At 41.0% G+C, this 13,086-nt stretch overlaps 1 protein-coding gene across 2 annotated transcripts; it reads left to right on the forward strand.

Moving 5' to 3' along the window:
* The first annotated feature begins 203 nt into the window (after positions 1-203).
* LOC113020711 (ethanolamine-phosphate cytidylyltransferase-like) lies at positions 204-10,584 on the forward strand. Of its 2 annotated transcripts, XM_026164910.1 has the most exons (13): positions 204-502; positions 6,207-6,295; positions 6,711-6,872; positions 6,981-7,047; positions 7,131-7,215; positions 7,292-7,333; positions 8,297-8,429; positions 8,557-8,639; positions 8,718-8,795; positions 8,900-8,965; positions 9,054-9,119; positions 9,207-9,295; positions 9,498-10,584. In XM_026164910.1, exons 1-13 carry the CDS (start codon positions 366-368, stop codon positions 9,610-9,612), a joined length of 1,212 nt encoding a protein of 403 aa, XP_026020695.1. In that variant the 5' UTR covers positions 204-365; the 3' UTR covers positions 9,613-10,584. The 2 variants fall into 2 exon arrangements, with proteins under 2 accessions (XP_026020695.1, XP_026020696.1); XM_026164911.1 differs by lacking the exons at positions 204-502; positions 6,207-6,295 and adding an exon at positions 6,085-6,164.
* The last annotated feature ends 2,502 nt before the right edge of the window (positions 10,585-13,086 follow it).

Consider the following 13,086-nt stretch of genomic DNA (forward strand, 5'->3'; position numbering starts at 1 on the left):
CGTACGATGAGACCTCTGTCAAGTGAGCCTCAATAAACGTGGGGCTGTGAGCCAGACTTTTCAAAATAAAACCAACGCGCAGCGATGTGACACACCGGGTTTTATTAATGGTGTTCCTTTCCTCTCTGGTTCATCCGCGTTTTTGATCAGCTTGACGCAAAGGTCGTCGTGCGTCTCTGCGTCGCCGGTAGAGGAGGCATTGGCGCAACGCACTACTGCTGCTGCCTCGCCGCTGCTGATACAGACACCGGCTGTCCTGCTGAAACGGGACACGCACGAACCGACACGGTCCGGTAACCGCCTCATTTGACGAGAGTCCGTCTCCCGCTCCGGGCTGCAAATTCAGCACAGTCAGCACATCCACAATGATCAAGAACGGGCATCACCACAACCATCACCAAGTGAACACAGCAGCCGGGAAAGACGCAGGCACGACCCCGGGCGCTACAGCTTGCAGTCCGGAGAAGAGAAGGCGAAGAATCCGGGTGTGGTGCGATGGCTGGTGAGTTCTTAAATGCGTGATGAAGATACCACGGCATTATGGTTATGCTCACTGTTTGCATCGAGCACGTTTCATTGGATGTGGCAGCATTATACCTGCTGCTGGACAGGCCTGCTGCAGGTTACAGGACGCTCACAGCGCTGCTGCTTCATTCTTCACTGGTATCAGCATGCACACAACTTCTTGAGTGGGGATGCTGCTTAAAGTGTATATCCTGCTATCGGTCAATCACGTCATCATGCCCAGTTTTAGTGCTCTTCTCAGTAAGGACATTATTAGAACATCAGCACAGATGTGATCTTTGCAGCTGCCTTTGCTCATAACCATTTAACCGTGACCAGAGTCTGTAGAGTAGTTCACTTTATGGTGGATTTTGAAGAGGTCATGTGAGAAGCCAAGAGGACAAACCAAAGTAGTTAATTGATTACTATTTTATCTACTTACAGTTTACTGCGACTTCCTATCATTACTAGGTGTATTTACTGGTCTCGTAGCAGCGACCAGTTGGTATTGATCTTACTTTCATTTTAAAGATTTTTTTTTCTATGGAGTAGAAAAAGGAATTGTGTGTGTAAAGTATTAAATGGCAAAAAGAGGCAAGTGAAGAGTTTCTCTGAGAAACCTGAAGAATTACGCTTATTACAATCACATGTGCCTTAGTTTGGGTAAGAGGCAATTAAAAGAGAAACATCCCAGGACACTTATCCTTATCTTGACTCGGAATAACTGTAACGCCTCCTTAATGACATCTGTAAAACGGGGTGTCTGCTTCTGTGTGAAGTAATGGAATAACAAAAAATCATATCTGATTTGTGATATCATTATTTGTGCATTCTTTGATGTAATACAGGTAATCGATTCATATGATCACAGATATGAATTGTAGCTCTTGTCTTGCAGAACAGCAAACATGTACATGACAGGACAAAGTTCGATTTTTGCTTGCTCTGCTTCTTTAGCTCTAATGTCACACTTTTAAATATGATATATATACAGTATACAGTACACAAACAACAGTCAGACTGAGAAGTAAAACAGTAACTCTGGTTTTAAATAATTTAATTAAGCTGGTGGTGTTAAAATATCCAAGTAAATCACTTAGCCCTCCAGTAAGAGCAGCTGAGTTCTGATAGTCACAGTTAATTGTCGTAACCAGTCATGCAACGAGCACAGAGGTGTTCAGTGTGAATCTGAAGTATGAAAATGTTATTTTAGAAGCACTCATGGTTGTTGGTCAGCCTTTTAGTATTTCAGACATGTCACCTTGGCACTTTTCGGTGAGCTCACAGTGAAGCTAACTCCCCTTCAGAGCATGTGCTGGGAATATCTGTTTGCCATCGCCATCTCAACAGAACATAAAAGTTGCATATTGATTGCTGAAGGTTTCTTTAGTAAAAGACACATTTGGCATTAATCCATACTCCTATATAACTATGGGTGTATTAGAGGGGTTATAGACTTATCCATGTCCATCCCAGAAACAATGGATGCAGATGGAATTTTGTTTGTGGTTCTCGTGGAATTTGAAAAACTCGACAACAGCCCAGCCTTTTCCATTCCATTGACCTCCGTGTGAAAAAAACGTGGCTGTTCGCACCAAGGTCCGTAGCTTAAGAATAAACAGGGAGCATTGAAGTCCGATTTCTTAGAAAATGTGATAAAATGTTTAAAAAGAGCTGCAAACATTAGCTGATGAAGTGAAAATATTTCACAAGAAATTTCTCATGTTAGCTGTTGTCACCTCCGCAAATGTGTGAAAATATAATGAAAAAAAAAGCCATATGATGAAGGTGTTTGTTTGTAGTTGTAATGGGCATTTTTCAATACACAAATAGCACAATTAACTGAGCTTGCTGTCAAATGTCTCCACTGGTAGAAAGACCGAACTTTGATGGTGTCATGCTGCGGCGGCAAAATAGATGGTTTGAGTTTCTGTGTATGAAGGCAAGGATTATGGTGGCTTTCTCTTGTAGAAATCCTGCCATTTTTGTGTAGCTGTTTGATGGTATGTTGCAGAATATTTGGGATGCCGGAATATTAACCGGTGGGGTGAGCATGCACAGAGAGCCAATGCCAACAGAGCTCTTGTCATTAACCCCCTTAACCCCTCCAGCCCACACCTGCTCAGGCCGTCCACAGCTTGTGCGGCCGTGCCTCTCACTGAGCACATTGTTCCCCGAAGGCTAACTGTACAGTACATCGCCATGTTCCTACTGATATCCTGCTGTGTCAGCAACTTGTGAGGAAAAAGTCCAAGGAAAGTGCACATTCAGTTCAACTGCTGAGATATTTCTGACCCTGCACCGTCTTCTTCTTCCTTTTGTTTCTCTGTTCTTATTTGTCACTGTGAAAGAAGGTGACCGGGGCTAAAGATCAATTGTCAAACAGGCATCATCAAGGAAGAGTGTAAAGTCTATTTCCACTATCTGCTGAGGTACAAGCAAGACTGTAAAGTGGTTATTCAAAGCCTTTGTAAAGTACTGGTGTGTTCATTCATCCCAGGATTATCTGAGACTGTTGGTCCTGAGAGATAACCACTGAATTTTTAATCAGTCAGCCTCATAAATTGTAATCAGACGTTTACATACACTCATCATGGGCACGGATGTCAATTTTGTTAATTTTGTGGATTTAATGATTTCTTTGAACTTTTCTTTTTCCAGCATGTAATGATTGTACACTATACATCTTTAATTATTTATATTTTGGGCGCCAGATGACATTTATTTCATACTTTCTATGCATGTATGCACACATGCAGGTCAAATATATACATAAAGCCCCACTAATATTTGGCTAAATGTCCCTCAGCAAGTCACACGTTAACCACATGCTTCTGGTAGCCATCAACAAGTTTCTTCTATAATTGTGGTTGGACATTTGAGTACTTTCCTTGACAGAATTTGTAGAGTTCATTTAAATTGATTGGTTTCTTGGCACAGATCTGCCTTTTAAGTCTAGTCCACAAATGTTCAATAGAGTTGAAGTCTGGGCATTGGTAAGGCCATTTCAGAAGCTCAGTGATAGCCTACTTTATTCTAAAACAAGTTTTGATGTGTTTAGAATCATTATCCCGCTGGAACACTAATTTGTCCAAGTTTCAACCATCTAGCTGCTGAGTTGAGATAAAGTTAAAGAATTTGGAGGGAGTTTTTTTCATTATTTTATTCAATTTGTGCAATGTACCAGTACCACTGGCTGCAAAACACCCCCTGAGCACGATGCTACCACCTCCATGCATGAAATTTGGTACGGTGGTACTCATCTTTACTCGTCCAAACTTACCCTGTCATTGTGGCCAAATAGTTCAATGTCTTGTCTGATAATTAACCGTTTCTCCAGAAGACATTTGGAGAAGTAGATTAGTCATCATCACTGCAGCTGCTCACATAGAAACATGCCTATATGAGCAGCTGCAAATTTAGTTGAATTTGAATTTTTTCAAAAGAAACTGCCTGTTCTAGTGAAACATGTTCACTAACGAGAAGTTAATAGGTCTTGACTTGTCAAGTTAAAAGACATTATAGAACCTTCAGTACCACTAATAAGTTATTTGACTGTATTTATACTTTTGACCCTGTGTTGACACAACTCTGAAGTCATCAAAAATCTATGCTGTATTTTTCTACCCTGGAAAAAAGAACTGTTCAAAGAAATTATTAACAGCTCAAAATTAACATTCGTGTCCATACGAGTGAGTGTATGTAACATATCTCCTCTCATACACTGTGGCATTAGAGTCCATTTAAACCAAAGGAAGATGATGATCTTTACAGATCCACTATTTTCTACACTTTTGTACAGAGATGTTTGTTATTCATACTGAGAAGCTTAGGTGCAGTTTGGGTGTCTCCTAACAGAGTACACTAATTAATATTTCATCATCCTCCAGTGATACGCTTGATGATCCACTCCTAAAAAATACAAGAGGAATATGGTCGCATGTTATAAGATAGTTTAGCACCTGTAAAAGCATTATTCCTGTCGCTGTCCGGGTCTCAGTTTTCATCTCATATCATTCACCTCCAAATGCTCCCGTGTCACTTTCTCACGGCCAGTTCTGTTCCTTCAGCGCCTGCACACGTTGATCCTGTTTCCGCAGATTGGTAGCACATGACACAAACACAAAATTAATTCCTGATGAGTTTTTTTTAGTTTGTTTGGTTTTAGTGAGCAGTGATCACGATCAAAATTCTGGTTACTTTTTAAAATTTCTTGTCAATGCTCAGTGCAGTGCACGCTATTCGTAGCCTAGCTATGTAGACTGACATCACAGAACAACACGGGATCTGTTTCTGCCCTGGTGGAGCTGTTTTCTTATTGATTTTTTTAGGATGCTATTCATAGTGCTGTTCTGGGATTTCCTCATGAGAATGCAAATGTGTAATACAATAGTGTAAAAAGTTTATATAAAATACAATAATGTTATTTTCTTTTGTCCATCAAGATGATCCCACACTGCTTCAATAATGTTGCAATCTGGTAATGGGAATGTCAATCTATAACTGATAGTCTTTTATTGTGGAGTTTTTTGGGGGGGATTACCGTCATGCAGAAACATTTAAAAGTTGCCAAACTAATTATTGCTAACTATTGCTTAAGACCCCTTTGGCTCAGTAGAAGCTAAACATAAAAAAAATGAGGAGCGGCTCATTTAACGTACTTTAATCTTAATCCACCTCAGTTCATTTTCTGTGTTACCTGCAGTTTCCTTCATCAGAGTACATGCTTACTCCGTTGTTTATATCAGCGCCAACATATCGCATTCAGAGTAGATCAGAAAGAAAAACAGGATGTCAACTGTTGGCAGTAGTGATAGCAATGGAGGCCTAATGCCCATCTGTTCTCGATCACTATGCTAGATTACTGTGTTACAATCTTAGTGTCCAATATGTGTTAATCTAATTATGTACAGATGGCATCCTGCAAGGGGAGGAGAGAAGAGGAAGCGAAACCACACACCCACTGACATTTTGTTTGTAATTTTTGAGACTTTGATTAAATATGTTTGTGGTTGATACCAACTGATTTATATTAAAAGAACCTTGTAAATGTATAAATTCATACTAGTATTTTTTTCAAATGTTATAATCCATGAATTAAAACTCCTTTTATTAATGCGCTTAATTTCACTTTAATCCGGAGGGCATAAAGACGATCTGACATCCAAGTTTTCAAAAGAGCCAAAAAAAGATTCAAAAGATTGTCAACATTGTTGTTTTTCAAAATTAAAACATATCACCCAGCTTTTATCTGGTTCACCAAAAAGTTCTTGGCTTACTTGTTATGACGAGGAATAATAAAAGAAATATGGTATTTTGAAGAGGAGTTATGCAACGAACAGCTGCCAGATCTTCTTGCTCTAATTCAAGCTTGATGCTTTACTTCATCCCTCTAGACCAGGGGTGGGCAACTCCAGGCCTCGAGGGCCGGTGTCCTGCGGGTTTTAGATCTCACCTTGGGTCAACACACCTGAATCACATGATTAGTTCGTTACCAGGTCTCTGGAGAACTTCAGGACATGTTGATGAGCTAATTTAGCCATTTAAATCAGCTGTGTTGGTTCAAGGACACATCTAAAACCTGCAGGGACACCGGCCCTCGAGGCCTGGAGTTGCCCACCCCTGCTCTATACACTGTACCTGACTACAAGGGAGCTTTTGTGAGTAATCATACTCTTCCTTCATGTGTTTTTCCTTTACAGCTATGACATGGTACATTACGGCCACTCCAACCAGCTGCGGCAGGCCAAGGCCATGGGAGATTACCTCATTGTTGGAGTACACACAGACAGTAAGGCTCAAAATAATGTACACATATATGTGTCCCTTACACATGTACATGTGTAACAGAAATCCTCTGTCTGCATTTGTTATGCATAGTCTAGCTTATACAATGCATTCTGCTATTTCTCCTTACCATAGCACCTGCAGGGCTTGTATATCTTCCTCAGTCCTGTCATTACCAGTCAGGCACCAGCTGCATCCACTGCACTTAGAAAGAGTTGTTGTGACAGTAGCAGGGCGCCTTAGCTGTGCCCCACCCTCCTGTGGTGCACAGAGTGCACTGGGGCACTCTGACATTGTGATAACACAGAATGCCTTGACGGTCAGGGCCGGCACAGATAGCAGCAACCTTTCTTTCAACTTAAGAAGAAATGCATCTGTTACGAGTGTCTCAATCACTCTACTTATTTTTTGTTTGCAAGGTGAGATTTCAAAGCACAAGGGTCCCCCAGTCTTCACTCAGGAAGAAAGATATAAGATGGTGCGGGCCATAAAATGGGTGGACGAGGTCGTGGAAGGAGCTCCTTATGTCACCACCCTCGAGACCCTCGACAAGTACAACTGTGACTTCTGTGTGCACGGAGGTATGGAATATCATCACCCTACGTCCTTATTTAGACACGTAGCTGGAGTCGTAGGCAGCTGTATTTCTCTAAAGTTTAGAGAAGAACTCATGTATGCTGTTCTTTCAGACGATATAACATTAACTGTGGATGGAAAAGATACATATGAAGAGGTGAAGAAGTCAGGACGGTACAGGTGAGTTTTCCTTTCCAAATAAGCATAGCCAGGGTGGGATGTTTCTTTTTTTTAAAGTTACATACTGTGCCGTGATGTTACAGGGAGTGCAAGCGAACCCAGGGAGTTTCAACAACAGACTTAGTTGGCAGGATGCTGCTGATGACCAAAGCCCACCACAGCAACATTGTGAGTATCACCAGATTCTCTCTGTATGAGCTCAGATCAGAATACAAAGCTAAACTTCTCCTATCTGCTGTTTTAGGACACTTCAGACTATCAGGAGCACACAGATAACTTTGGAAAAGTAAGTAAATTTTCTACTTCATTTGATGGTTTCCTTATGAGCCAGTTCATATCAAAACTTCAGCTCAAAGTCAAGCCTTTCAGCTGGGTGTGTTTGACCAAAGATTGCTGGCTCTTTGACTTCCTCTTACTTAACTGTTTTGTTATTTAAGTAGCAAACTTTGGTGTTTGGACCAGATGTCAGAGATAATTAAATAAAGGTCTTTGATTTAGGACCCACTTTGTAATCAAGTGGAAGGCCTTTCCAGTCAATACTGAATGCCACTTCTGTTCTTTGGATGGGGAAAGTAACTCAGAGCCAGCATGCTGTGGCTCTAAACAGCTTCAAAGAAATAGAGGGTCTCTCCACATTTAAGAGTGGAAGAGTAATGCTGTGAATTTGGCGAGGAATGAATAAATGCATTCTGGATTTGTAGGCCTGCTATTGACCAAAGGTGACATTGACCACTTACACCACTGGGTGGCAGTGATGCAGCACAAGTTTAATTCTGGTCTCATATGTAGGGGCAATACTCAGTTTAGTTCAATTCAATTTTATTTATATAGCAGTTGCCTCAAGATACTTTATGCTGTAAGGTAAAGGACCCTAGTGTCTTATAGGAAAAAAAATTCCACAAATCTGACTTGTCCTGTCAGCAAGGTAATGGCGAGAATGAAGAAGCCCCTTTTAACAGAATGTGATCTGTTCTGAGGAAATGCTCAGGGCGTCACAGCAGGCTCAGCCTATAGCAACATCTACCTGTAAACGTTATTAAAAGAACAAGTTTTAAGCCTAATTGTAAAAGTAGACGCAGTGTCTGTCTGAAAATTTCAATTCTGGAGTTGTAATGGAACCACTGAAGAAAAGGTAGCATCAGAGAAATACTTTCTAGTCCCTGTTAATACTACCAGCTATACTGAAGTAAATCTGTTGTATTCCTACTTGTCACATTACACTTCTTTTTCTTCTTTCTTGATTGACCAGAAGGGCCATAGTCCCTGGACAGGGGTGTCTCAATTCCTTCAGACATCTCAGAAAATCATCCAGTTTGCCTCAGGCCAGGAGCCTCAACCTGGAGAAACTATAATCTATGTGGCAGGAGCCTTTGATCTCTTCCGTATCCTTTGTTAACCTCACAATAATTGCTAGAATTGATTATACACCAACCTTTTTTTCCCTTTAAATCATAAAACAGTTGCTACGCAATAGTATTTGGAATGCATTCCTGACTAGTCTCCTACCAGACATTGGCCATGTGGACTTTCTGGAAGCCGTGCATAAGCTTGCAGAAAAGCCTTACATTATAGTGGGGCTACACTTTGATCAGGTCAGTATTTCTATATCTTTGTGAGACATTTACTGCCTCCTTTTGAGATTTCTCAATGCTTGCGTTCATATCATTCAGGAGGTGAATCGCTACAAAGGGAAAAACTACCCCATCATGAATGTCCACGAGAGGACTCTCAGCGTCCTGGCTTGTCGAGTAAGTTCTGTTTAAACTTTATCAATCAGCACAGAACAATGAAAGTTCATTGATTATAAATCTATGAATTATATTCTTTTTTTCTTTTTTTTTTGTTTCTACAGTATGTGTCAGAAGTGGTGATCGGTGCACCGTTTGCTGTCACAAAAGATTTGCTGGATCATTTTAAGGTACGTGCACATGCTATAATTAACTTTTATCACTGCATAGGTAACAGGAAGAAATAATACAGTGAAACACGTGACTTAATTTCCACAGGTGGATCTCGTTTGCCACGGAAAGACAGAAATATATCCCGACAAAGATGGATCTGACCCTTATGCTGTAAGACTCCCACAAATATGCTGCGATTTTTATTTTTATGAAAACACATACATAAGTGTTTACTTACAGTTTTTCCTTAATACTCAGGAGCCCAGAAGAAAAGGGATCCTGCGCACTGTTGACAGCGGGAACAGCCTCACTACGGACGCCATCGTGCAAAGGATAATCAAAAACAGGTAAAACAATCAGATGTAGTAAATTTATCGTACATCTTGATGCAATCATGGTACCTTTTAACCTGGAGTTAGTTAACATTTACAGTTACATTAGTTCGATTAACGAGCAGTCGAACAGGTATACCTAATAAAGTGGCCAATGAGTGTATATTTGTTTGAAACTAGGCTTACTATATATTACTTAAACTTTCCCTTGACTCAGGTTGCTGTTTGAGGCGAGGAACCAGAAGAAAGAGGCCAAAGAGATTGCAGTGATCGAAGCCATGAAGAGACTAGAGGAGGAAAAGACTAAAGAAAGAGCACAGGCTGTGCTGTAGGCACCTCCAGCTAACAGTGACATATTCAACTAATATAAACTCATGTACATTATAATCAACCCTTTTGTAAGTGCTATGACACCCTCCACACGTGATCCTGGCTAATATCAGTAGTCTTAACAGCAGCCCCTTCTTTGACGAGGGTGGCGTAACCTGCTGTGGGATCATCAGGTATTAATATAGTGTGTTACGAGGGTTTGTTAACATGTTCTGCATATGCAATTATATGTTTGTGTCAGTCAACAATCGCACATGCAAATGATGAGATATATTCAAAGTTTGGAGGAAGATGTCACTATATATTCAAATGTCTATTTTATGTCATTTTTAATTCTCAAAATACTTTTTTCCTATTTAAAAAAAGGCATTTTATCTTATTTCTTGGGCATATGCAGTGTGAGATCTTGCACTGTCTTGCGATGTGATTTGATTTGTCATTTCAGCGGGACAGATGCTGCTGTTTAGCCCAGCAGTGGGCTAGCCTCACAACTAATCGATTACACTGTGTGTGTCTGTGTGTATTATAAAGTGACCGCAGGCTCATGGAGGACGCTGAAAAACACTAGAGAATCAGGAGATAAATCTCATTGCTTCTCTTTTCTGTACATACCAGATTCTGTTTCAGACAACACTGACTACTCCGGAATTTAAAGAAACATTTTCAATTTAGTTTTTTGTTCCGTTTCTTTTTCGAAACTTAAAAAATGCACATAATTGAGATCTGAACTGAACACCTGGACTTTTGTGTGCAGTAGCTCTTTTTTTTTTAACCAACACGCTACACATTTATTCTAATATACTGTTTAAACCTTTAGCTTTCACAGTATAACTAGAAGACTATGGCAGATGCTCAGAGTTGTTGAGTTGATCGTGCAGTCTCAATTTAACGTCTGTCTCTATATCAAACAGGATTAAATTATATATTTTTTGTAGATGTATATTTTACTCGCCTCCTCTCCATTAATTACTGTATAGATGTTTTTGCATCGTTTCAGAAACATAATGATATGTCTGTATGTGTGTTTGGAATGTATTAAGTATAGGCTATAATCTTTATGTTACATATGCTGCAGAAACCGATTAGGCTGCAGTATATTATTGCTGATAATAAGAATTTATTCTGAAAAGCTGTTTGCTGTCTTTTTTGTCTTTCATGCACACAGTGTGATTTGTCTTCACCTCTAATTTGATTCCACTAGCATCCCCAGGCTTCTACCTTTCTACCTATAAAACCCGGAGAGCAGTCAAATGGTGGAAGTGGAAGCTAAATTGGCTAGTCATTCATATGTATATTAGGCTGTTAAGTAGGAATTCTGGAGGGAGGGGAGTGGGGGTGTGTGATTGAGGGGGTGGGGGAGCTGCTAAAAGCTGTGAACTTCCTTTTGTGTTTCATCTTGATGCATTCTCAATCATCCAGGGAAATAAATCTCCAAAAGTCACCAACTTGGAGTGTTTCAGTTTGCCGTCTTAGGGAGAAATCAACACACATGGGTGTATTTCCTTTGTTGCTGAGATTTATTGATAAAAACAGTACAAAAAAACCAACCATTTGTACACATATTTACAAATAATAATAAAAAGTGAGTGAGTACATTTCAACATTATACCAGTGGTCTGATTGATGCCACAATGGAGCAAATCGAGCAACCGGACCTCCTCTCCAAGGAAAGAAAATTCATCGCCCTGAAGAATCCTCTGGTGTACGGACCTCCTCTCCAAGGAAAGAAAATGCAGAGAAGACTCACCACTCAGCAGGCCTTGGAAATGATCCTGACGGAAGTCGACCCTTGTGACTCGGATGGAGAAGACCTAGCAGTTCAGCCGGATTCGGACTCAGAGCTGTCTGATCAGTCTTCCGGTTAGTTTCATTTCATGTTATTTCCTTTTTCATTTCAAACAAGTAAGTGGATGTAGTTAGTAAGTAAGATATTTCAGACATTATTCTGATACAGAGGAGGAGATACTGGAATTATAATTAGTATCTATGCATGCATTTGTGATTTTGTTTGACCTTCCCATTTTGCTCACAATTTCAATTTGTTCACACTGCAGATGAGGAGACTGCTTCTCCACCGAAAAAGAGACCTTGTTTGGGGACTGAGACAGCGAAAGATGGCACAGTGTGGCGTGAAGAACATGTGGGGACCTGTCTCCCTTTCACCCCAATAGAAGCGTACGCTGCAGATGGAGAGCCAACGGCTAAGGCCAGGAGAAGTATCTCGAGTCGCCTTCAGAGCTTCCTGTGTTTCGTCACTCTTGACATGCTTCGTAGCATTCAAGAATGGACTATTCAACATGCACAGCAAACGGAGCATGTTCATTGGTTCATGGACCTCCCTGAACTAATGGCATTTATTGCAATTGTGATCTTGCGGGGGGTTTGCAGGCTTCCATCTGTAAATGACTGCTGGTCAGCAAACCTGGGAAACCCACAGATAATTGGAATTATGGCACGAAACCGCTTCCAAAACATCATGCAACACCTACGCTTTGATGACAAGTCCACCCGCAGTGATCGAGCAAAGACTGACAAGTTTGCTGCAATTTCCAGTGTGTGGGGATCATTTGTCACCAACTGCATCACGTGCTACAACCCTGGTCTACATATCACCATTGATGAACAGCTTTTCCCATCAAAGACTCGGTGCTGTTTCCTGCAGTATATTGCAAGTAAACCTGACAAGTTTGGGATCAAGTTTTGGGTGGCTTGCGACCTAAAATCCAAGTACATTTGCAATGTCTTCCCATATCTTGGCAAGGACCCCAATCGTCCCACTGGGGAGAGACTTTCTGAAAATGTAGTAATGAGGCTGATGGAACCATTCCTAGACAAGGGCAGAAATGTTACCACGGACAATTTTTTCACATCGCTTTCACTGGCACAAAAACTTCTTAGATGGAAAACCACCATCCTCGGCACAGTCAACAGGATTCGCAGGGAAATTCCTCAATCCACTAGACAGACCGATCGCAATGTATTCACCACTCAGGTATGTTGCAGGTCTTTTGTGGTTCTATGTTTATGTGTTTCATTGTGTGTAAAAGGGCTATGAAAATAACAATTTATCTTATTTCTTAGGTGTTTTCAACCTCTGCTGCCACGCTGACGGCGTATGCGGCCAAACGGAAGAAGACAGTCTATATTCTTAGCAGCATGCACAGCGTGGTTCAGACTGATAACACCACCAAAAGAAAGCCAAACACTGTCACCCTTTACAACAAAACAAAGTGTGGCGTGGATGTGATGGACCAGATGGTTCGGGAGTACACTGTCCGCAAAGGAACACGGCGCTGGCCAGTCGCCGTGTTTTATAACATGATTGACATGGCAGCACTGAATGCACATGTGCTGTATCAAGCATGCACCGGGACGAAGGAAAGACGGGTGGACTTCCTGGTGGCGCTTGCAACAGAGTTGGCTCACTCTCATGTAGCTGCGAAGAAGGCAAGAAAAGATCAGTTGCTTCGGGCAGA

The sequence above is a fragment of the Astatotilapia calliptera genome, chromosome 4 (genome assembly GCF_900246225.1).
Source record: "Astatotilapia calliptera chromosome 4, fAstCal1.2, whole genome shotgun sequence".
In the NCBI taxonomy this organism is placed as follows: Eukaryota; Metazoa; Chordata; class Actinopteri; order Cichliformes; family Cichlidae; genus Astatotilapia; species Astatotilapia calliptera.

Coding starts and splice junctions, on each gene's coding strand:
- LOC113020711 (XM_026164910.1), top strand. CDS start 366: ATGATCAAGAACGGGCATCACCACAACCATCACCAAGTGAACACAGCA. Junction 7,048..7,130: donor AAGAAGTCAGGACGGTACAG/GTGAGTTTTCCT, acceptor GTGATGTTACAG/GGAGTGCAAGCGAACCCAGG. Junction 8,430..8,556: donor AGGAGCCTTTGATCTCTTCC/GTATCCTTTGTT, acceptor GTCTCCTACCAG/ACATTGGCCATGTGGACTTT.